Source organism: Seriola dumerili, unplaced genomic scaffold (assembly GCF_002260705.1).
Source record: "Seriola dumerili isolate Sdu_G_001 unplaced genomic scaffold, Sdu_1.0 BDQW01000110.1, whole genome shotgun sequence".
NCBI lineage: Eukaryota > Metazoa > Chordata > Actinopteri > Carangiformes > Carangidae > Seriola > Seriola dumerili.
The window spans coordinates 12,720,963-12,746,784 of NW_019174365.1; the positions used below are offsets into that span (position 1 = coordinate 12,720,963).

The following is a 25,822-nucleotide window of genomic DNA, read 5'->3' on the forward strand; positions in this document are numbered from 1 at the left end:
AACAGCTTTCATTGACCACATGATTGATTGATCAGTCAGGGCAATAACCATCCTCAATCTTTACTCAACAATAACACAACCTTTATATTCAGAGAGATCGGGATCAGTCTAGTCCTTCTTAAACACCTGAAGAATCTCTAACAATGTTATCGATGACTATCCACATTTGGGATTTTTTTTTTACTTGATATCTGAAAATTAAACTGTGGAAAAAATAAGGATATAATTAGATTAAGACGGCAAACAAAAACATGTTCAGCAAAAACGAAATGCGGACAAAGAAGCGTGGGAGTGAATTATAATTTATTCAATTAATAACTTTCCTTTCACAAGCTCCCCATGTCATGTCCTTGCCCACACACCTACATATTTGTCAGTGCTGTGTATAAGATTATCTTTTACATAAATATTGATTTAATTTTTATATATAAGTGTGTATATATATATATATACAGAGACATTGATAATTGGTAATAAGCTTCACTGGTACGTACATGCCATGTCCTAACGACAGGTTTTGCTACTAAGGAGTGGGTGCTGTCAGTTTGCCCCTCATGCATATGCAAATTTAATGGCAGTGGGACAGTTTTACAAAAATTACTGTCATTACTCAGGTAGCAAAGTTACCTTCTGGCCCAAAATATGCCTGTGTCCTCGGCCTGAGTCTGTCCCATATACTTCCACGTCTGGGCAGCTCGGCTGTTAAAATAAGGGAAAAATCCTTGTCTGGTGGAGTTTAACAACTCACAGACATCTGAAAATTTTTATTTCTCTGGTTCACTGTTTTGTTCTTGCTAACGCTCCCTCTCTTCATTCCGTCGACCACCGCTGCTCTCTCTCTCTCTCTCTCTGTGAACTGGGGAGGAGGGGCCAACTTTGACCTTTAACCCCCAAATCATTCTCACAGTATAATTTTATCATGTGCAGCCCACTTGTAATGGACTAAGTTTTAGCACATTTACTGTCTAACATGAATTAGAGACTTGAGCTCATCAGGCTGATTTAGTCACTTTTAGCTTGAATATTAATTTTCAAACTGCTAAACATGACAGACCAAATTAAATAAGAAAACAGAGTCAAAACTAGTTCCTCAAAGATCATTTATTGTCTGTAAATACCAAAGTCACCGGAGACAAATCAGTTCCCTCGTTTAAATGTTCTGAACTTGATCTGGTTCTGGTTCCATCTCAAAGAAAGTTCCAGTGCTCAGAGGAGACGTGATCGAGCAAACACAAGAACATCCTTCACAGAAATCAGTTAGTGATTGGACCAATGTCACAGGACATCACAACATTACTGCAGTTTTATATGTAAGTGAAGTGAACTTAAGCGGTTCTGTTTTCAGATTCACAGTCGACTTAAAACAGTGAATCTGTGTTAAAGTTTCTGTTGATGTCAGACACATTAAGATTATTTACTCTTTGGGCTGGTAAATCATTTTACACTATTGAGCTCAGTTCAAATACAGAATACAGGTTTTTAAAAAGGTGCAGATGTTTGTCTGTTAGTTTAAACATATTCAAACAAAGAGACTTAAAAAACACAGCTGAGCCGCTGGTGGTAACGTCCATATGCAAATATAAACTCCTAACACTCACAAGTTAAGCTGACTGACAGCTGTGAACCAGCTGTGCGGTCCTCATCAGAAACTGATCATGCTTCAGATGATGGTGTCTCGTTTCCAAATCAAAATTCAAATGAGCTTTATTGGTACAACAGATCAGAAACTTAGTTCTGCCAAAATGGTACAGAAAGTCATTCATGAATATTATTAAATAATTATTCACTTGCTTCCTCTCTCCTCCTGTCTTTAGTGGGACGGTCTATACAAGGAAAAGATGCAAGTGAGTGAAATGAGGATTCAATCAAGGGAAGTGGGATGTACCCTTTGTGTCCAAAGACAGTACTATAAACGTCCTATAGTAGTGTCATGTGTCAGCAGAAATCATAAGTATTTCCACTGAGACCATGTTACAGAACAGTCCATGTTGTTCATGCCTCAGCTAACTGAACTGTCTGTGGCGTGAAGTGAGAAGTTAACAGCAGAGAGTTTCCTCCAGTGAACCAGCAGCTCTGCAGCTTCAGTTACTGCTGCTGCTCTCACCCACACACTTGTGGCTCTTGACCTGCGACTGCCAAGTGAATCTTTTGTCACAGACGCTGCAGCTGAACTGTTTCTGTCCCGTGTGCACTGAGAAGTGGTACGTCAGATTTGCCTTTTGAGAAAAACTTTTATCACACACTGGGCAACTGTATGGTTTCTCTCCTGTGTGGACAGTCATGTGTTTTTTCAGCCCTCCCTTTTGTGTAAAGCTTTTCTCACAATATAAGCAACTAAATGGTTTCTCCCCAGTATGGATTCTCATGTGGTTTACCAAAGCGCTGCGCACAGCAAAACTCGTGTCACAAAATGAGCAACTGAAAGGTTTTTCTCCCGAGTGACATCTCATGTGACGAATTAAGTTTGGCCTTTGGGAAAATCTTTTGCCACAAACTGAACAACTGTATGGTTTCTCTCCTGTGTGATACCTCATGTGTCTCCGCAGACTGTCCTTGCGACCAAATTTTCTCCCACATTCACAGCAGATAAATGACTTTTTTCCAGCATTACATGTGACATCACTCACAGGGACATTGGTGTACTCGGAGATTAAACCTGGCTGAGGTCCCCCTGTCTCCTTACAGTCATCGTCACTGATTTCAGTCTCAGGTTCAGAGGAGTTTGAAACCTTGTCATCACTGAGTGGTTGTAAAAAACTATGTGCATCTAAGTTCCTGTCTGGTCCTGGTCCTCCACAGTCCTCTCCATTAGCTTCTGTGTCTATCTGTCCACTTGAGCTGCTGGCTGGAGGTTCACTTTGGTTTTGATGAAGCTGTGAAGACTGAAGCTCTTCATCATTTTCACTCTTCACAGGAACAGGAGAGGACGGGAACTCAATGATGTTGGACGCCTCCTGACTGGTCCAGAGTTCCTCCTGTTCCTCTTTAATGTGTGGGGGCTCTGGGTCCTCCTGGTCCAGACTGGAGCTCCACTCCTGCTGCTTAGGGGGCAGCTCCTCTCTACTCACCAGCAGCTGGTGGACATCTGCAGGACAGAGGGAAATACAGACACATTCTTGAAAACCATGAGTTTATCTTAAGCCAAGCTAGTGAGGTGTCAGTAAGATTAATAATGTGCTTTCACCAAAGAAAAACACATGTTAAAATGCTGCAAATACTGCTTTATTAAACTGACTTTTTTGTGTTTGTCCATGAAAGAAATGTCTCGTGTTATACACATCACAAAGCCTTCCCGGAAATTTACTATTTGTGATTTTAGGGAATAAATCTGACATAAATACAAATAGTTTAACATAAATTACTAAACCAGTGGCAGGATATCAACAGAGATGAGTAAGAAAATATGTTTTTGTAATGTGGGGAAGCTCTCTTTAATGTCCATCGAATAAACATGAAACAGGTTCCCCCAGTCTCCCCACAGCAGACTGCAGTTTTACTGGTTTTATAGAAGATAACATACAGACCTCATCTACATGATTACACCTGATCAGGTGGGACAGGTGTCCCGGGGATGCACAAATACTGTTACACCAGCTAAAACGCTACCAGTATAGTAAAGTGGCTGATGGTTTGTCACTGTCGGTTCTTGATGCTGCTGTTTTAAATGACTCTTGTTCGAGCAGCTAATATGTCAGTCCATTGGCCACATGATCCACTTTACATCACATTAGATAAATACACAAACAAATAAAGAAACATTTTGATATCAGGCCCTTTGGGATGAAGCAAACTTTGCATATAAACCAATGCATACTAAATGGCATTAGTAATACAGTTAGCTCCACTATCTTAGCAACCTGAAAAGTGTAGCATTCACATTGTCCTGCTCATCTATAATGTTATGGTTTTAGCTATAAGTGTGACGTAGACAGAAAAACAGTGACATTGTTTCCATGTGTCACACAGAAACAACACACGTTAACTCCAGAGTCAAGTGACATGCATCTTCCTGTTATGTGATTCCACCAGTCAAAACAACATACAACATGTGACACTGAAACAAAAGTGGCACGCCACGGGGCCAAAATATTATCACAATATTTGTTTTCATATTGATCAATAACAATGATTATCAATACATTAATACCATTAATGAGGAAGGAAACATGTTCACTATGTTGGACTTTAGGGATTAACGCACTGTGTGCTGGTGAGAAAAATTCAACAAGAAACCCTTTAATTTCAAGTTCAAGGAAAACATTCAGTTCAGCTCTGAATCATAAAAGAAATCAAGTGAGTTTTTCTGGTTCTATCAGTAAAAAACAGTGACTGGTTCCTGTCTCAGACTCAAGTGATGACTGACGGTCAGACAGGACTGCTGCTGTTTGAACTGATGTTACCATAGAGGCTTGTTGTTGAGTCTGGCTGTTAGAGCTGCAGTTTCTCTGCAGGACGATGATGTCTCCTGTTCATGTGGTAGAGAAGGTCAGGCCACTGCATATTAGCCTAACCCCAGCTTTATGGTAGAGTGGGACGTCAACCAATCTGAGGGTTGGTGGTTCGATTCCCTGCTCCTCCAGATACTGACCCCAACATTGCCCCTGATGATGTACCATTGGTGTGTGTGATAGAGAATGTATACAACAAATGCTGTGTGAATGTGTCTGAATGGTGAAAAGTGAATGTACTTTGACTTTCTATATATATATAAAGTTTTATACATAAACGCAGTAATTTATCATTACACAGCCCCAGCACACCAGGTGGACCGTGACACTGGAGTGATGATGCTTCTAAGTCGCACACAGCATCAACACATCAACACCTGATGACTCAGACAGTATCAACAAAAGTGGACATTATAAACTCCATCAAGTCTGTGTCAGAGCTGGACAGTAAGTGTACCTTATTAAGTGGCCACTGAGTGTAAATGACTGTAGATGAGGTGATAACTGCACTGATCATGTATTTTACCCTCATGGGTACGAGACCTGTCCTTCCTCATTCTTCAGTCATCCGGACAATTATCTGCTGCTTAGTAATGTTCAGTAACAAACCTCAGATCATCTGATAATTAAGCAGAGTTAATTAGATTGAGTTAATTAACCAGAGTCAGTAGTTTCTTGACTGATCGTCAGGTCTCATGTTGGATTGTTGACACTGTCTGAGGCCTGTTGTTCGAAATTAAGCTACTGGTCTTTAGCAGGAGCTAGCAGCTGCTAACAGCTGTGTGTGGATGGTTTAGCTAACGTTGGCTTAGCATTAGCTTGTGACTGACTCCCTGTGACATTTGCAGAGCAACAAACATGTTTCCAGCGGGGGAAAGAAAACGAACCTCTCTGCTTTATCTCAGGTGTTTGAACCACATCCAGCATCTCGCGATGGCGGCGGGTGATCTCCTCTTCATACTCGGTTATTGTTTTCTCAAAGTGTCCGAAGATCTCCTCCACCGCCGCGGTCAGCCGCTGGTTGACGAAGACCTTCAGACTCTGGAGTCTGGACATTTCAGAATTAGTGAAGGCAAACTGTTGCTTTCTACTGTTGACTAAATGCGAGTACGAGTGGTTTCTGTCTCCTCTGCTCTCACTGTGAAATATGACAAGGGTAGGATGATAACTTCCGGGTCACATTTCAAAATAAAAGCCCACTACATTACAGGTTCGTACTGTGTTGACAGTAAGTGGCAACCAAGTGGCAAACAAGTGGCAACCCACTGTGACGTCATCCATTGGTTTGTGAACTGCCGTTTTGAAGCCAGGAGTTTGAGTTTTGGCCGTCGCCATTTTGGTTTTTGAAACCGGAAGAAACCATATTTTGAGGAGAGGGTGGAGCTGGGTAGGAGTGAGGGGTGGATCCATTGATGTATTATAAAAACTTATAATTTCTAATCATTTCTTTCTAACTTATAATTTATAATACATCCATGGGTGGATCTGACCCGATCTGACCCCGAGAACAGAGGACACTATGCATTCCCACCTACTCCGGCTACCTGACCGCAACAGCCTTCTGGATACACGATAAGAAGATGCTGCTAACACAGTTAGCATTCATAATTCGACGTAAACTTTATAGCTTAGTGTTAAAAACATCTTTGTAGCTAATTGCATCCATGTCCATATTTGGTAAATATCACATATATGAGGAGAAACCTTGTAATATTAGCTGAAGTTACTGTGTGTAAGCTGTGTGGTGTAACTGCTTGTATTAAAACCATAGACCAGGGGGAAACATGTTATAACATGTTTTAAAATTAGTTCTGCAAAGCTAAGGTCACGTTACTGAACTTACTGTTAACAGTGACAGCGGGTTGTCAATGTTGGTAAGTTACAGTCACTTAATGATAACATTATTACAGTGAACTATCGTGTCTGGACGTGCTGTTAAAGAGCAGAGCAGCGGACGTGTGTCTCGTGTTTGTTCATATTAAGTTTGGTTCAGTGTTAGTCGGCTAGTTTTCAGCTCTACTTCATTTCATTATTGATGACAGGAGTCAAAACATCTGTTGGAATGATTCTGTCTCTGTGTCAGAATAAAGAGCATCACCAAGAGCTGAGAACCATCATGACGTGAACCTGCACAATGACACCAAACTGAGTATTAGTTTCTATTCTATTGTTATTTAATATAAAACAGTTCAGCATACTGTTTATTATAACTAAGCCGAGGTAATAATGTATTTTCAGATATTTGTGTGATCATCTAATCAGAGTGCTGTTTCTTTTGTCTTTTTCTCTATATTCTACAATATGATATTGATATGATTTCTCTCTATTATAATGTTTTTTTTCCATCCAGCCAAGGTCTGGATCTTTGGGGACACATACATGTAAAACAGAGAATAATAAAAAAAACTAATCAACAGTTAGTCTGTCATTTCATCAGAGGAAGCTGAACTGGGAGTGGTTTTCTAGCATCATCATCACAGCCCATTTGAGAACTAAGGATATCCATGCAGTCTCCCCTCTCCACAACCAGATGAATGGAAACAAATGGGCTGCTCCATACATACGGTCCTCCTCCTGTTGGTGCAGATTACCCAGTTTTCACAAACCTTTAAAATGACAATAAAAGACAAACACTTGAGTAAAGATGTGGTGGATCACAGTTAATCACAAATATCAGCTGTCAGGATATGTGCATGAATTTCTGCTTCAGTTGAGGACTGGTTTGAGTATTAAATGAACAATCTTCTATATGACAAATATTTTTCTACACATTTTGTATATGTCAAGTTAATGTATTAACTAACATTAATGCTGCACATTACACTAACGCAGATCACTTAAAAGGGCCACATTATGCGAGAAACACAAACCAAAAACCGTTAGATCAACATCTATTAAATGTACCTTTCTATTGGGCTTTGACTGAACACCTCCACGAACTAACCTAGGTTGACACAGGTTACCTGCCCAGCGGGCCCAGGTACCGTTAGCATAGATAGCAATCACTAAATTATCAGCTAACGCTAGCACTAGCTGGCTAGCTTGGTTAGCAATGTGCATCTTCACCTGAACTTGATATTGACAGGGATGCAAATTTTGGCAAGCAAAGAAATAGGCTTAAAACAAAATGTACTTACCGGAACAAATTGAACCGCCGACTCCTCTGAGTGTCTTTTAGAACAACTGAACACCGAACAAGACATTTTCAGGCAAACAACATGTTGGAGCTAACTCTGATGAGCTGAAAACACAATGACAAGTCAAATGTCTGACACATCGCTTTGGCCTCTATCCGGATTAACAGGCAGGCCCCCCTGTGTGTCAATCACGCAGTAGCCACGCCCTAAAACCACCACTCTGCTTTAACGTCTATTTTGTTTTAAATAGGACCATAATTTGAAAAAATGAACATCATGTTATATCGAATAAAACTTCAAACTAGTGATTCAGACCATAAACACATAATGAAAATGTTTACTGAGGTAACAAGTCAAGTGACAAGTAGGGTCATTTTCCCATAGACTTCAATACAATCGGACTTCTTTTTGCAACCTTTTGAACACGTGACCTTTGTACAGAGGAATGTGTGTCACCAGTAGAACGCTGCAGGAGAACAGAACAGCAGAACTAGAACCCGCCACTGTTCTGCTGGTTGTGACATCACAATGGAACAAGAGCAGATCTAAAGGTGGACACAGTCCTGGCCTCATTCCCACATCAACTATTGGACAGGTAAGAACATTATTTAGCTGGGACCAAATGTTTCTGTTTTAACTTGAATTCATCTGTTTAATAGAACTGTATCATGTTGAAGAATAAGTATGTTTACTTTCCCTGTGTTTATCAGTCGAGTAAATGACTTTTTTCATTATTTACATTGCAAACAACAAGCAGTATTTGCAAACAAGCTGTAATCAGAGGATGTAAAATGACATGCACAACCCAGTTTCCACTTGTAAACTTTGCTTTACTTGTGGCCTCAGTTGCATTTGTGCAAACTGGACTGAATTTAGTCCTTTTTTGCACGAGAGCAAAATTCACATCGACTGGATAGTTTCACTTGTGACACTGTGCAGTTTCTCTTACATAAAAATATAATAAAACACAAAGATTATTTAATGTTTATTAGACACAGCCACAACTACCTGGCCTCATTGGCATTGTGAGCAGGCACACTGCACAACGATATGCCGCATGTTCTTGCAAAAGAATGCAAGACTTGATTTTACAGCAGACTTAGGTGAAATCCTACAGAGCTGAATGACGATGAAGATGATGATGACCTTGAGTGGTGGCAGCTTATTGATACCTGGGACTAGGAGAGACACCCCATCACTGCCCTCTGGTGCACCTTCCTGGCCCTGGAAAAAACTTGAGAAAAATTAAATCTTGCATCTTTATCAGTAGCATTTGACCAACAAGTCATTATATACGTCAAAATAGATCATTAGTAATAATATTCAGAAAGTAATGGTTAATGGTCAAGGTATGAGGTTAAGGTTAGTGGTTAAGGTTAGTGAAAGGTCAGGAGGAGAACACAATCCCTGTGGTATCAGTCCGATGCTGTGCACAACTGATCTCCATCACATCCCAACTTCCTCTCTAAGAGGATTTGTGGTTCTGGTTGTGAATTCATCTAATTCACTGAACTCTAAATGCTATCCTGCACATGTGGACGATGCAGAAGTCACCTTTCAGCTGCTAGGGTGTTTCAGGTGGTTACTGTTGGCAGGTGGTTGCTACATACAAACGATGAAGGACAGTAACTCATCACAAGAGGTCATTTGCATCAGGAATGTTTAATTATCATATTTGCTGTTTGAAAGGCCTTTCCCGTGCTATCCTCCACAGGGAGTTTATCTGTTTTAAAAGTTTCCTTCCTACGTCCAAAAATTCTGCAGTCGAGGTCAGGCGTTCCAGGTGTGGAAAAAGCCCCACCTAACACTCCTCAGTTGTGCTCCTGTTACACGTGTCAGTCTGAATACTCAGAACAAAGCGCTGCCTTCTCATCCTCGTCCTCTAATGAATCTAGAAGCTCCTTGCTGCCTCATCGAACTCCTCTCAAACCGTAACACTTGCCTCTTCAACCTCAAGGCTTCTTCCAGTGCTGGTGTCCACCACCAGTTTCACCACGTGTCTTCTGGCCAGATCTCTGAGATGACACCACCACAATGAAGTGTGTTGAAATGGCTCGCTATGATTTCCTGTCCTCCACGTTCTTTAGTGTTCAAGAAAATGTCTCCACTGTCTCCACTGCACCTGCAGACCTAGTTTGACCGATGTAACCCTGATTAATCTTTGCTTGGTGTCTCCCTCCTGTCAGCATGTTAAAGCCTCCCATGTGAAATGTTTTTCTGAGTGTGATCAAGAAAGTGATCAAGAAAGTTTCTCATTATAATGATTTACAGGATCTTTTTTTTTTTCACCACAGTGGCAGATATGGACTTCCATAGTAAAGAAAACTGTGAAAAATTTCGAAAAAGTGAACTCAGTCTAGAGAAAAGTGTGTTACCGGTTGGAAAAAAACAAATATTTGTTACTGGAAAGTCAATCAAATGACCTCAAAGAAACATAAAGATATAAAACAAGTATTACCAGACAAAAAATGACTAGAAATAGACACAAAAAGTAAAAGTAGATGCAAAATAACCACTTGCAACATACTCTTAAAATGGCAAAAACATGTAAATACATACAATAAAGAAACACTCTTTTTATTATAATGGTAATTGTGTCTTTTGCTAAATAAATAAACAATGAACACAAACAATAAAGAAAAGACACATTAAAAACATTAGGGAAGACCATATTGTGAAGCTGCCTGTTGATGGTGTTTTTAAAGGGGAACAGTGGAAAGAGTGACGAGTGCGTTTTGGCTGTGAGTGTACCTGTTGTTATGTTTTGAACAGATTTGGCAGCACCTCGAGAATAATAAATGATAATTTACTCATTTGTCAGATGCTTTCATCCAAAAAAACTTACAAGTGAGGGACATCACTAAAGCTTCAGTGCAGTAAGAGACTTTGGTGTAAGTAAAAGTACTACATCTATGTCATAAGTGAAGGAGAACAGGTAAAGAAGTTCACTGAAAGTGCATAGTAAGTGCTAGGTAGACATGTTAGGGTGTTAGAGGTGTTAGGAGAGGAGGTGGTCTCTGAAGAGAGGAGTCTTCAAGAGATTGTTGAAGACAGAGAGAGAAGCCCCTGCTCTGATAGCATTTGGTAGCCTGTTCCATCATCAGGGAAAGCAACACCAATGTTAACTATCATCTATTTTCTTCTGATGAAGTGAACATGCTAACCAGCTAGCCCCGACCTGATCGGGACACTTTATGATGTCGAGTCACAAGTAGCTGCTAGGAGGACGCATTATAACCTCTTGTATTGTAAACACAACGAAGCTCTTGGTAAGACTCGTAAGTAAACGGCTGTTAATGCTAACGTTAGCTATGTAGCAATTGAAAAACTTAGAAATAGCTCCTTTAAATAACTATAGCAGTAAGTATGACAGTTTGCAGGAGGGTTAGGATATTTTTCATTTTCATTTAAAGATTTCTCACAAATGAAGAAATCATTTCTTTTTTTTTTTTTAAAAAAAGCACCACATAAGTGCACAGAACAGCAACTTCAATGAAAAAAATCAGGTTTTTGGATATTTTGGATTTTTGTCCCTCTTCACTTAAAGTTGAAGCGCATTCAGAAGGGATCTATTAATAGCAAGTATGAACAGGAGAAAAATAAAGCAACCAATAATCCTTTCAATATACACATGACAGTATGGTTTTATAATAGACTTATAAAAGAAAAGAAGGGCCTCTGTTAAAGGTGACGTTTACACTTCTCTGTCAATAGAAGGGAGACCCTTGTAAATGAGTCTTATTATTCACACTCAACTGAAAACGTTTATATTGCTAAATTGCTCTTTAGAACATTCTGACGTCTGTTAAATACTGATCCAGGTGTGCAGCGGATTTGAGTTAAACCCCAATTACAATGACCTCTAGTGGCATTTAGGAGTAGTCTACAGGACACAGCTGGTTTGGGCTGAGCCTGAGGTGCAGCTTCTGAGGACACAGCAGTGGGGTTTAAGAGACCAGGGGCCAGATGTGGACACAATGTTTACCCACAAAAATCATGCATACGCCATTCCATTAGGTTGATTTATTGCTGCTTCTGCTCTCACCATCACACTTGTGTTTTTTGAGCTGCTTACGCCAACTGAATCTTTGGTCACATACACTGCAACTGAACCGTTTCTCCCCTGTGTGAATGACCATATGTTGTCCCATATTTCCTCTTTCTCTAAATTGTCTACCACAAATTGGACAACTAAATGGTTTCTCCCCTGTGTGACACCTGATGTGTCTCAGCAGAGAGTCTTTGTAGCCAAATACTTTACCACAGCGAGAGCAGGGAAACTGTTTCTTTGTGTTGCGTCCCATATCACTCACAGGGACTTCATTAGTCTTTAGAGAGTTCACAGCAGACTGAGGCTGTGTTTGATGAAGCTGTGAGGACTCGCCAACGCACTGATGGAGTTTGAGCTGATAAGGCCAACTGAACATTTTGTCACAAACACTGCAGCTCAGTCTTTTCTCTCCTGTGTGGGTTCTCATGTGTCTCTGTAACTGTCGTCTCCAGGAATAACATTTCTGGCAAACTGAACAGCTGAATGGTTTCTCTCCTGTGTGACACCTAAGGTGTTCCCGTAGATGTGTCTTGCGGCCAAACGTTTTACCGCACTCAGAGCAAGTAAATGGTTTCTTGCCATTATTTAATCCATTATCACTTTTAGCAACTACAATTTCAGATGCAGGACGATTTGAAGCCTTGACAACAGTATCCGGCTGTAAGTGTCTGTCTGGATCTGAGTTTCTGTCTGGTCCTGGTCTGTCACAGTCCTCTCCATCAGCTTCATTTTCCATGTGTTCAGTTGAGCTGCTGGTTGGAAGCTCTGCCTGAAGCTGTGAGGACTCAGCAACACACTTGTGGTTTTTGAGCTGATAAAGCCAGTTGAATCTTTTGTCACAAACACGGCAGCTGAACAGTTTCTCCCCTGTGTGACGAGCCATGTGGTAAGTCAGATGCACCTTTTGTATAAATCTTTTACCACACACTGAACAACTAAACGGTTTCTCTCCTGTGTGAATTCTCATGTGTGTCTTCAGATTTGAGTTTTGACTAAATCCTTTACCACACTCTGAGCAGTGAAATTTCTCTCCAGTATAACGTTCATTATTTTTCACAGTGTTTAAACCTGACTGACTTCCCCTGGTTTTCTTCCAATCATCACTGACTTTTGCTGCAGGTTCAAAAGAATCTGAAGCCTTTTCATCCCTGACTGGTCCTAAATGACAATCTGGGTCAAAGTTCCTGGTTTGTTCTAATTCTCCACAGTCCCCTCCATGGTCTTCACTCTTCACAGGGTCAGGAGTGAATGTGAACTTGGTGATATCAGCCTCCTCCAGTCCTTGAAGCTGCTCTCCCTCCTGACTGGTCCAGAGTTCCTCCTGTTCCTCTTTAATGTGTGGGGGCTCTGGGTCCTCCTGGTCCAGACTGGAGCTCCACTCCTGCTGCTCCTCTTTACTCACCAACAGCTGCTGGACATCTGCAGGACAGAGTGAAACACACACACTATGGAAAACTGATGCTAACTATTGGTAAATGGGAGCTACACACTTGCTGCTCACGGAGAACCTCTTCTTTACTTACAATAAATTTGTTGACATCTAAAGGTGAAAGGTGAGACACACAGATATGTAGCCATTAATGTAAAACTCAATGATACCTTTGGAAAAACTTCAGACACTCTTGTCTACAGTGACGCTGCACTGAAGCATCTGCTGATGGCAGAGATCATTTACAACTGTATGACTCTGGTTTGAGTCCTAAACTCATACAAATAAGCAAAAGAGAAAATATTCAAATCGAGGGACTGTGTATAATGAAAATGACGGGTGACAAATATCAGAAACACTTATAAAAATGCAAATATCACGCAGTATAGTTATGGGCTCTTATTTTGAAGGTTATAAATGTTGAACATCCGGTCTCAGCAGTGTTTAGACGCCGTTGCAGGAGGCTAACTGTTAGCCTCGGTTCAGACTACCTGTTTAACGGCCGCAGCTCGTTAAACTCAGTCAGAGAGCAGCGCTGTCACATCACTGGTCTTTACTGAGATCAGTGGATCAGTGTCAAGCAGAAAAACTTCTCCAAACCTGCGGTGTTGATCTCCGGCTTCACCTGAAGCTCCTGCAGGCTGCGGTGGCGGTCGATCTCCTCCTCGTACTCCGCTATGGTTCTTTCAAACAGAACAAAGATCTCTTCAGCAGCCGCGGTCAGTCGCTGCTTCACCAGAGCTCTCAGCATCTGGACTTTAGACATGTTCACACAGCTGTGATCCGAGCTGCGGTCCGTCTCCGGCCGTGTCCTCCTCCTCCTCCAGCCGCTCCTCCTGCTCCGTCAGACGGCAGCAGCAGCCCCTCCTCTCTGCCCCCACCAAACTACAAACAAAAAGTCACCCTTTCTAACAGCTTTACCTTCAGTGTGAAAGTTGAAAGAATTACTCTGATAATAACTAATAAAATTAAATAATTAAAAAAGTGATTTAAAGACTTGGAAAGCTGTAACCATGAAACATTTGACATCTATACAGTGAAAATGACTTACGGATTTAATGTTCCACATTTGTAAATAGACTGTATTCAGCTAAATCCACAGTAATGATTTTGTTCACAGCGTCCAACGGAAGGTAGCTGCTTCTCAGCTGAGCTTCCTGTGCTGAACAGAGATGAATACACACACACTGTCACCCATAGTTAGTGTGAAATCAGTTTTCCACAGTGTGTGTGTGTGTGTTTCACTCTGTCCTGCAGACGTCCAGCAGCTGAATAAAGAGGAGCAGCAGGAGTGGAGCTCCAGTCTGGACCAGTCTGGACCAGGAGGACCCAGAGCCCCCACACATTAAAGAGGAACAGGAGGAACTCTGGACCAGTCAGGAGGGAGAGCAGCTTCAAGGACTGGAGGAGGCTGATATCACCAAGTTCACATTCACTCCTGTCCCTGTGAAGAGTGAAGATGATGATGATGATGAAGAGAAACCTCAGTCCTCACAGCTTCATCAGAGTCAGACTGAGGAGAACAGAGACTTTGTGGGAGGAGAGGACTGTGGAGGACCAGGACCAGCCAGGAACTCAGATCCAAATAGACATTTAAAACCAACTTCTGATGACAAGTCTTCAAACTCTTATAAACCAGAGACTGAAGTTAGTAAGTCGGTGATTGGAAGGAAACCAGGGAACCTCAGTCAGGTTAAAAATAATGAATGTTATACTGGTCAGAAACCATTTCACTGCTCTGAGTGTGGTGAACGATTTAACTAAAATCTAAGGACACATGAACATCACACAAGAGAGAAACCGTATAGTTGGTCAGTTTGTGGGAAAAGAGGAGAGAAACTGTTCGTTTGTAACTAACTGTACTGCTGCGTTTGGATGAAATGTTTTTCATGGTGTGAACCTGTACAGACACACAAGACTTCACATGGAAGAAACCGTTCAGCTGCAGTGTTTGTGATGAAAGATTCACTTGGTTTTATCATAAGTGTGTGTTGATGAGTCCTCATAGTTTGATGAAAGTGAAACTGAGGAGACGACTGGAGGATCAGAACCAGCCAGGAAATTAAATAAAGTTCAACATTCACACAAAATTTGTTTGAATAATTAAATGACGTTGAATATTTAATGTGTCATCAATGAAAACATCTGATTTGTTCTGTCAGAGCACACACTTGCTGTATTAATAATGTGTGTGTGTGTGTGTGTGTGTGTGTTAGCTGCTGTAATTAATGTCTTATCTCTGTCGGCTGGACGCTCTGAGCTAAATGCCATGCTGTCTCTGTGATAGTTGTCGATAATCTCTGTCTGTCTGATGGTAGAGGAATTAAAGGTTCTGTGGAACAGGCACAGCTTGTCTCTGATTGGACGATCGCTCTGAGCACAGCTGGAGGTCGGCCATTTGAACTCTGCAGAGAGCAGCACATTAAATACATTAAAATACTGTTTTTCTTCACCATGTTGCAAAATACAGAAAAACAACCATTAACCTCCAGGGCTGAAAAATGAAACCTTGTACAAAAAACGGTTTTGGTCTCCATGGTTTATTTTCTTCATGATAATTGTACGGAGGGTGAAATTTTATAAAACTCACCTGTTTACGTTTTATTAACGCTTAAAGTTATGTATAATTTAGGGCATGGCGTCTTTGATGCACTGAAATCTCAGTTCCACCTTTTTGCCCATTTTTGGATTAGCTGGGAGTTAAGGGCAGAGTCAGGCATTGCCAAGATGATGACCATGGAGCAGCCCACTCTGAGCTTCAAAACTGCTCTTCAGATATCTGTGGGCGACGTCACGGAGGCTACGTCCATCTTTATATATAGTCTATGCAACCAACTGACCAGCAAATCAACCTGCTAACTGCTAACTGCTAACCAGACTTCTGATGTCGGTGGGGTAGTGACTCAAATAGCTGGATCAGATATTAGTGACAACAGGACAGATCTATTCAGTGTTGGTCTGTATTTACAACAAGAAACATCAGACCGCTAACGTCCTCTAGAGGCCGCAGAGTTCACCACAGCCACAGTCTGAAGAAACACCGTCCTGTTGGTTCCTCTAAAGTCACAGTGATGGAGGTTAAAATGTAGCGTTCATGAAATCTACAGGTTGTGGTTCAGGGAACTGAACTGTCGCCTCTGCAGCTGCTGGCGTCAGCGCCAGTGTTTAATAAAGGTTGATGAGAAGCTGCCGCTGTCGTGTCTTTTTTTAGCAGAGTTTCTGTCGCCTGTCAGGTGATGGGGCCTCGGGGCCAATCAGACTAAGTGTGGGTCTAATTGGGAGGACTGATCAATCGGGGATGATTGATTGGGGAAGTCTGGTGTTAGTGTGTGTTAACGTCTGTCTCCACTCTGTGGAAGATATTTTTAGACCAGGGTTGTTATAGGAAACTCCTCCTGAGAGACTGATGAGGTGTCAGAGTTGAGACAAGTCGAGTTTCCAGCAAATTTTGAATGAATTTCCAGAAAATCATCAAAGTAAAATGTGAGTTAGGTCATCATCAGTGAGCAGTTATCACACTTGCCTCCTCCAGTCCTCACTGGTCCATTCATATGTGTTTCTCTTTGTTTTGTTCTCACAGCAGAAGGAGGGTTTCTCCTGATCAGCTGGTCGCCATGTTTCACTGTCTCCTCCTGGTTCAGTTTAGAAGCTGCAAGTGTTTCCAGGTGTTTCGAACTCACTGAGTTCTATTTTTCTTCTTCTCTCCTGATTTCAGCCCGTTTGATTGACACGTAGAGGATGAGCTGTTCCTGAGGTCTGATCATCAATGGACTGAGACATGTGAGTTCACCTGGCTGCTGTCCGACAGGTTGACATGTTTAGGTCCAGTCACTACAAACCCTGAAGACTCCACATCAAACAGGAAGTTCAATATTCACCACCATCATCTTGGAGCGTTCAGGGACTCTGAGATCCACGATTCACACATTCATTCATTTTCAACACAGACATTTGAATGTCTTATTGTGTTAAATGGCAGTTTCACAGTTTTTTAAAACTCAGGTTCCCACATGACGAGCTTCAGTTAAACTTAAGGTTCTGTCCGGTCCAGACTGAACAGGAGGAATGATCATATGAAAATGTTGACTTCAAAAATCCCTTTAAATGACTTAAATCTCTTGATGAAAATACACAGAATATTACAATGTTGAGATTTTTATTAAAGGTAAATGATGACTATGTGGACTGTTTGAAGGAATCATTGTGTTGAAACTTGTGTATTTAACTTTTGTTACTGTGATCGACAGTTAATGAGTCATTTCTCTTGTAGTACATAAATGTTAAGAAGAGGCTCAGCTGTGGGACAGTAAAGGTCTCTGACCATGAATAAAAACCAGCTGAATGTTTCCAGATGTTCCTGTTTTGAGAGAAGCTCATTGGATTTTCCTTGACTGGATCCTGAAGATCTGAGAACAAGTTGACACTGACACGTAACGTGTTTGGATTAATTTGAACACAAATCTTTATCGATCATTTCACCGACAGTGAAGAACCAAGAATACGTTCACACTTAGTGGATCAATAGTGCAGCTGTAGGACAGTGAATTTTAAAAGCACCCTCTGCTGGACCATAAGGTGAACTACTTCAGACACTGCTCAGATTATAGACCGACTTCAAACTGCTCAGCAAAGTTCCAGTATGTAGTTTGTACAACAGGTATAGATCAATAGAACAAAAGAACAATAGAATCTCTGGTTATTGATGAAAACTGTCCTTTCTGACAGGTTTTGGTTTAAGTTGGATGTCACCCACAGAACATAAACTGGGTCTGTAGATCCTGGTCCAGCAGGTGCACACTTGGTCCGTGGTCTTTTCTTCCTGTCACACGTGTTGAAGTGACCGCTGGACTTGACACAGCCTTAGCAGAAGATTCACCTGACAGACTGAACCCAGGGCAGTGATGATGTAAATGATGAGGTCACTGGAGACGTGCAGCTTTATGAACAAACTTTATTTAAGAAAAATAAATGAATCTGAGGGACAGACACTGGAACTGTAAAACAAAGACAGAAACATGCACCGAGACAGCCAGGTGAGACAGGTGTGTGTGTGTGTGTGTGTGTGTGTGTGTACTTCTATCTTTGTGAGGACCAGCTCCACAGTGAGGACATTTAGTCTGGTCCTCACTTCATCAGAGACCTGTCTGAGGGTTCAGGTTGGAATCAGGTTTACGGTCCTCCCAAACACCGAAGTACAAACATGTGTATGTGTGTGTGTGGATGTGTGTGTGTGTGTGTGTGTGTGTATGTGTGTGTGTGTGTGTGTGTGTGTGTGTGTGTGTGTGTGTGTGTGTGTGTGTTCAGTAGCAACGCAGAAAGAAGGTGTTACAGGCTGTTCCCCTCAGACAGTCGCACAGTCGACCAATTCGAGGCCCATGTTTCATCGCACATCGTTCACCAACGTCACACTGAGAGAGAGAGAGAAAGAGAGAGAGATTTAATATGCATATGTAATACCTAATATTTAATTTTACTCCAATAAAGCTATTTGAATTGAATTTTGCTGTCTGCCAGCTTCACTGGAGCAGCTCTGTCAGATTAGAAACCATCAACTGTAAATAAAGATGGATGTGACCCCTGTGACGTCACCCACGGGTTTCTGACAGCGGTTTTGGACATGACCACCAACAGGTGAGATCACAGGTGAACTGACTGTTTGATTGACAGCTGTCAGTCATGTTCTCACCCGCGGGATGACGCTGGCTTTCTTCTCCACAGAGAGACCGACCCTGCTGTCAGCTTCATCCAGGAAACCCTGCAGAGCCTCCGCCTGGACACACAGAGACACACAATGATGCACAATGACACACACTGATACACAGTAACATCTTTTATGAAAATATTTTCCCAAACAAAAACAGCGTATATGAACTTGTTTTTATTGTGAAGGACTTTCCTGTCAGGCTGATCCTGAGAGTAAAATCCTGGAGAGAAACAGTCTCAGCGGTGGAAACAGTTACAGTAAAACTTCATTTTAAATATTAGATGTGTTCAGACGTCTGATGGTGTCTGAATATAACCAGGGTGAAGATGAGACACTGAGACACTGAGACATGTCTTCTGTCCTCTGTCCTCTGTTCCTGTTCAGTGATCATATTGTTTATTTGTGATTTATTTGTATAAATCATTAAATTGTTATTCATCTGTACACAAGCCTTGTGTTATATTGTCACTAAAGTACATTCATGAAAAATCATTAAAATACTTTAATGCAGACTGTAAAAGTGAAACCTTCAGCTTTTGTCATGGGGCCAGATACTTTATTTTGAAAGGCTGTTGCTCCCCTCTGATATAGATTTTCAAAGAAAATACAGCTAAATTAAATTATTACAAAACTATAAACTTTATTTTAACTCAATTATGTTACAACTGGGTGTTATTTATTAAATGTTTACTGTTATTAAACATTTATTAACATGTTTCCACCTTAATTAATCTTTGTCTTCTTTCCTTCATTTAATTGATTATCATTTAAATTTTCTTTTTGCCTCAATTTTACAAAAATTATTTTTATTGATGTGAATTAATGAAGCTTCACCACATGTATTATTTTTACTTGATTAGCTATACATTTGTCATTGTATTCATTATTTACTTTTAATTTGATAACATTTCCATTTTTACCATCATTTACCAACTTCAACATCATTGACCTCTTTTACATTTCTATTACAATTTATCATTTTATCTTAATTATAATTGATAATCTCCTACAACCTATTTTGATTTGACCACAGTATTAATTCTTTATCTCACATAATTTGACCTTTATCAAAATCATATTTAATCATGTTAATGTTGCATTTACCACCTTTAATTAACTCTAGTTTACCCCCTTAGTCACATGATTACACCTGTTCCACTATAATGTAATGATCCTGTATGATTTTTTACTACTTTAATTAGCTGTAAATTCATCATGTCACCACTAAATAAATGAGACTCTTCGGTTAAACAGTTGTTCTGTCGTTCTGAGAAGAACCAGGTCATGTGACTCACCAGCTCTCTGGTTGTGAGTCCTAGGACCTGCTCGTCCAGTGTAGACGGCAGTGGGTTGTCGGCCGACCTTTGACCCTGACAGAGTGACGTCAGCACGGACAGACAGATGGACAGGTAGACCACGGCTCTCACACTCTCCATCACCAAAAATAGTTTTAAAAAACCTAAAAAATGTAAGCACAGAAAATTACATCACATAACAAATTTTAAAATGAGATTAAAAACATTAAGAAGTGAAAGAAGTTCTGTTGAACTCACGATTAAATGCAACAGAAATAATTAATGATCCTGCAGGAATATTATTGAAATGTTCAGTTTCTTCTTTTCTTCTTCTTTGTCTAATTTCAGCTCTACAGTCCACGTCTTTATTTTTTCCAGCTGCTTCTTCTTCTTCGGTCTTGGCTTGAATTTTGGTGATGTTCTCTCCGTTGAGCTCTTCGTCTCCCTGCTCCTCACTCCTCAGTCCTCCTCCTGTATTTATAGTGCCTCCTCCTCCTGTGTGATGTCTCCGCTGACACCCGCTCGCTCACATTTTATTCATGTATTCAGTACGTCAGATGAAACCGTGTGGACGTGTCGTCCGATGATTGATGATGCGCCTGTGTGGTGAATATGGAACAGGTCGATACTGATGTTTACACGCAAACACCCTGCAGACCTGAGTGTTGTTGTCCAGAGGTCAAAGGTCAGACTGTGGCTCACTGCTGAAGGTCAGAACCTCAGAGACTCAGTTCATCATGTGGAGATGTTTTGGTTTCGATCATGACTCGTTACCTATCGATTCTTTATGACTGATCAGAAGATAATCAATTAAATCTGCACTGATCAGATCAGAGGAGCAGACACTCAGACTGTTCTGCACTTTGGACTTTTTGTGTCTGTTGTTGTTTTCTGTCTCTTTGTGGTTGTTTTGAGTCGCCTTACTGTGACACTTCACCAAAGTTGAACCTGATAAATATAATATTATTAATATATATAAATATAATTATATAATATACTTATAATATAATATAAGTCTTTGTGTTTTGATTTTAATGTTAAACAGAAAATCAGTGACTGATCATCTGAGCGGCTCCATGTTAAGTCAGTGTTAATGGAAACAGCTTCACACTGACACTGAAGCTTTAATAACCACAGTGTCTCTGTAGAATCCTCATGAGACTTGTTACCTGTGTAATTTTAAACACACATTCATTAACAGCTTCAGACTCCACCTGCTTTCTGTCCCAGGTCAGGGGTCAGGAGCTCTGAGGATTCATTCTCTCTGTTTCATTTGAATGTTGTTTGTTGATGAATCTCCCATCATGCCCAGAGGCAGCAACAGGTCTGAAGCGGCTGACCTCAGGTCTGTGTTTAATGATGACGCAGGAGGAAACTGTTTTGCCCTTTTCTCTGTCTGATTTGCATCGTGAGGCGACCTGCAGCTCCACTCCCTCGCTGCTGTTTCATCTCAGCTCTCATTAACAGCTAAATGTCAAACTGCTGCAGCGAAGCTTCACTGACCAACCAAAACCTCGGATCTCCAAACACACAAAACATCTAGAGAAACTCCCCTCTCATCTCTGTCAGCCACTGATGTGTGTTTGTGAAAAGCTCGGAAAATGTAAGTGACAGTAGAAATACTCCTGCATTCAGAGTTTGACTTCTCTATATCAACCGAATAATAAACAATAAAGCAGCTGCAACATTAAAGTGATGAACACATTGATAATTATAAAACAGTAATATAATGTGTTTTATTCTGAAAGGCGCGTTCTGCATGAAGAGTACTTTTACTCTTGGTACTTTACGTACATTTGACTTTTTTAACTTTTACTCCACTAAACATCTGGATGAGGTCAATGTATTTTCTATTGTCGTGTTTCCAGCTGTTTGTTTCTGTAGCTGCTTCCTGGTCAGTGAAACAACCTTCACTTTTTTAGTTCCTGTGGGTAAAAAGTTTTTAAATCTCTGACCCTTTATTCACAGTGTAAACGCGCGGATCACTTCTCTCTGAATAAACAGCAGCTGAAGATAAATTTGCAGTCGACAGTCGAGGCTGAAGCCGACGTCACACAACACACTGTTTATTCAGGAAAACCAGAGAAGAAGACAGTGGACGACCTCTACCTCCTCCGTCTGGAAATATCAGTGACCTTCAGAAGAAAAATGAGGCTCCATCTGAAAGTTAGAGATTAGAAAGTTTAACATTAATGTGTCAGAGCTGGAAGATAGTCACAGCCTGCCCTCATGTTCCTAATCAACCGACTGAAAAAACCTGTGACATCACTGATGTGGCGTGGTCACACCTGTTTTATCATCGTTAATGAATCAGTGAAATTTAAAAAGATTTACACATTAATTAAATACATTTGAATTATGCATTAAACACAGATGAAAAAAAGAAACTGGGCAGTTATTACTTATTTTAGTGCTTTTAAATTAATAATTACACTTATGACTAGAATCACACAATTAATTGAAAGATACACACATATGTATTTGTATATGTTCTATCTGTCTTTATTCAAAATAACATGTTTGTGTAACATCATTTCTATTTTCTTACATGTTTTTATTCCTGCAGCAGCTGGTTCATTTTAATCAACAGATAACACAGGTTTAAACCAGGATTAAACTGGGATTAAATCAAGTTTAGACAAGGATTAAATCAGGTTAACATCAGTATTAAACCTTAAACCATCTAAGCTAATGATAGACATTCAGCCCTGCTCAATTTTGATAATCACTTTCATTTCACGTGCATGTGTGTGAGTGAGTAACTCCTGCTGCTGTTTGTCGTCATGTTTTTATCGTCAGAGAAAGTCCGTCAGTGAAGAAACTGTTGTGAAACTGTTTCAGTGTGTGTGTGTGTGTATGTGTGTGTATATAGTGCTTTTCTAGTCTCACTGACCACTCAAAGTGCTTTACAATACTTGCCACATTCACCCATTCACTCACACATTCATACATCACACTTATATGCACAATCATTCACTGAGCCATCAGGGGCAATGTGAGATTCAGTATCTTGCCCAAGGACATTTCTACATGCGGCCCGGAGGAGCCAGGGATTGAACCACTGACCTGCTCTACCTCCTGAGCCACAGACACGCTGTGTGTGTGTGTGTGTGTGTGTGTGTGTGTGTGTGTGTGTGTGTGTGTGTGTGTTCATTAACTGTGTAACACAGAGTTGTGTTGATTTGTTGTGTTATCAGCTGACAGCAGAGTTATACTGAAGGTCACAGAATGAGACCAAATACAACACGCTTTCATTAGACACACCTTTCATCCTGCAGGTAGGTGTGTGTGTGTGTGTGTGTGTGTGTGTGTGTGTGTGTGTGTGTGTGTGTGTGTGTGTGTGTGTGTGTAATAAACACTGCAGCCTGAAGGGGGCACCAGCAGGGATTTGACTGTTAACCAGCTTTATTTGTGTGAAGCTAAATGAGATCCCGTTTAAACAGTATGTATGATAATAACTGATCATTCAGCCAATTTATCAGCTGCTATCAGATCAATTAACTGAACAGAAACATCATAGACATGTTTAGAGTGTTTTACAGTGTGTCCAGCACAGAGAAGTGAAGGTTTTACAATATAAAACATCCTGATCCCTACATTTGTTGACACAAATGTTAAAAAAAAATGTTTAAAAACCCTGTCTGATGAAAATCAAGTGTCTAACTTTGTTAACATCCATATATGTTTTTATATAATACAAGACGTATCATGAGTGAAATAATCAGTCAGCACCATCACTGAGTATTTACATCTTGAACTGCAGTGAACCAATGACAGTCTCATAAATACAGACTCACAGTATAAACAGCAGTGGTTTGGAGGCTCTTGGTCACCCTGTCGTGCAGATTCCTCCTGGACTGAAATAACTGTGCAGCCTCAGGCATCCGTCACCTCGTCCTCTCAGTTTTTTATCGACTCTCGCTGTGAGTTTGTGACACTGACGGACTCATTCCTCGTTAACAGACACCTCTGATCACGATCAAACCGTCGTCACACGCCAACCACCAGAAATAAACCTACCACATGTGAAGCCTGTGGGCTCCCTGCAGACACCGAGGGCTCAGATTTACGCTAACATCTGATTTATACATGGAAATATAAAGAGTTCAGGTCGGTTACAGCTCAGGACTGAGGCAGATACAACCCTTTAAAGTACGTCAGTGGAGCTGCAGCTCCAGTTTAATCAGCCAGTTCCAAACTGAGTCCAAACTGATTCTAGAAATCTTTATATTCATTACATTATCAATAATAGATGATCAGTTTTCTGTTGATCAACTAATCATTTCTAATAAATCTGACTAAATGTTTAACAGTCCTTTAAACCGATTTACTACAATTTTCATAACCGAATAAATACAGAAACATTTACTAGAAATATAGAAATAAACACATTTAGTCCTTTTTCAAATGACCAACATTTATGTATTTATTGTAAATGAGCTTCAGTCTGGTCCAAAATGTTGTGTGATGTATATTTTCTGTATGTTTCTGGGTTCATTTTAACTCAAGTAAAGTGTCTTTGTGTATTATGAAAAGTGCTATATAAATAAAATCTATAATCATTATTTATTATTAAAGAATTTGTTTGTCATGTTTATTTATTTCAAGTATTTTCAAAAGCATTGTGTTCACCGTGTGTGTGTGTGTGTGTGTGTGTGTGTGTGTGTGTGTGCAGAGCAGAAAGACACTGTTTTGTTGTTTTGTTTTTATTCATTTTATTGAAAAACGCAAACAAGCAAATATTAAACAATAAAGCAAGTATAAATCTGTTCTAGATTGTTCTGAAATTCATTAAATGTTTTTGTTTTCTACTCGTTTGTGTTTTGATGAAAAGAAAATATATTTCCATTATTTACTGTAACATTATAAAAACTTTAACTTTTATATTTTCTATTTCTGCTCCGGAAACAACACTTTTATTTTCTTCCTGCTTTTGTTCAGTTTCCAACATTCAAATATTTGAATAATAAACTCCAGTAACACAAACAGTCAAAAGGTTTTTCAGGATAAAAGCAGTAATATTTCTCAGGACTTTTAATTTGACAGGGCCGAGCAGCAAATAGTTCAGTTTACGGTTTAAAGTTTAAAATATGAGCTAAACTGGTTTTTCATAGCAAAGGTTCATGTAAATATTTGACTTTATTCTTATTTTTACACCTTTACTCAGAACAATTTATAACAGATAAAAACATGATAAAATAAACTGATAAGTGCTGCTTGTTTCCAAAGTGCTGCTCAATGATTTACAGTGAAACTGATGTGAAAATGTTTGTGGAGAGAAAACAGCTTGAGTTAATGAGTCGGAGAAGATGAAACTAAAACACTGACACAACAGAAACTGGATTTAAATTTCTGTAAAGTTCAGATGATTTTCTTCCTCATCGGACGTAAAAATATAATGTGGGTGGGCATCTTCTGCTGAGAGGGTTTCACACTGTGAGCTGGTGGAAACTTTAACATTAGAGGTTTAACAGTTGGAGCTAAAGTACGGAGGCTCACTCATGACAAAACTAAACAAGAAACAAGAAATCAGAACAAAGAGAGAAACAGATATTTTAAAGTCAGAGCTGTGAATTTAATCAGAGTGTTAATCCTGCAGATGAATAACTCACTAAACTGATGTTAACCTGTTCGTCTGAGGGTTTCTGCTGTGGGTCTGGGGTCCGTGTGTCAGTGAGTGTCCAGTACCTGAATGGACCTGAGCGTGTGTCAGCTGTTTTCCAGGTGAGAGGAAACCGAAGTCGAGCTTATTTTAGGA

The 25,822-nt window shown here is 40.2% G+C and overlaps 2 protein-coding genes across 2 annotated transcripts; both read right to left on the bottom strand.

The window, feature by feature from the left end:
- Positions 1 to 1,094: 1,094 nt before the first annotated feature.
- Positions 1,095 to 5,504, bottom strand: LOC111223144 (zinc finger protein 32-like). The gene is made up of 2 exons (XM_022747172.1): positions 5,336 to 5,504; positions 1,095 to 3,085 (listed from the first exon to the last, which is right to left on the bottom strand). The coding sequence occupies exons 1-2, from the start codon at positions 5,502 to 5,504 to the stop codon at positions 2,082 to 2,084; spliced, it is 1,173 nt and encodes a 390-aa protein (XP_022602893.1). The 3' UTR covers positions 1,095 to 2,081.
- A 12,861-nt stretch (positions 5,505 to 18,365) lies between these two features.
- Positions 18,366 to 20,205, bottom strand: LOC111223340 (cocaine- and amphetamine-regulated transcript protein-like). The gene is made up of 3 exons (XM_022747444.1): positions 20,065 to 20,205; positions 18,752 to 18,835; positions 18,366 to 18,473 (listed from the first exon to the last, which is right to left on the bottom strand). Exons 1-3 carry the CDS (start codon positions 20,203 to 20,205, stop codon positions 18,366 to 18,368), a joined length of 333 nt encoding a protein of 110 aa, XP_022603165.1.
- Between the last annotated feature and the right edge of the window lie 5,617 nt (positions 20,206 to 25,822).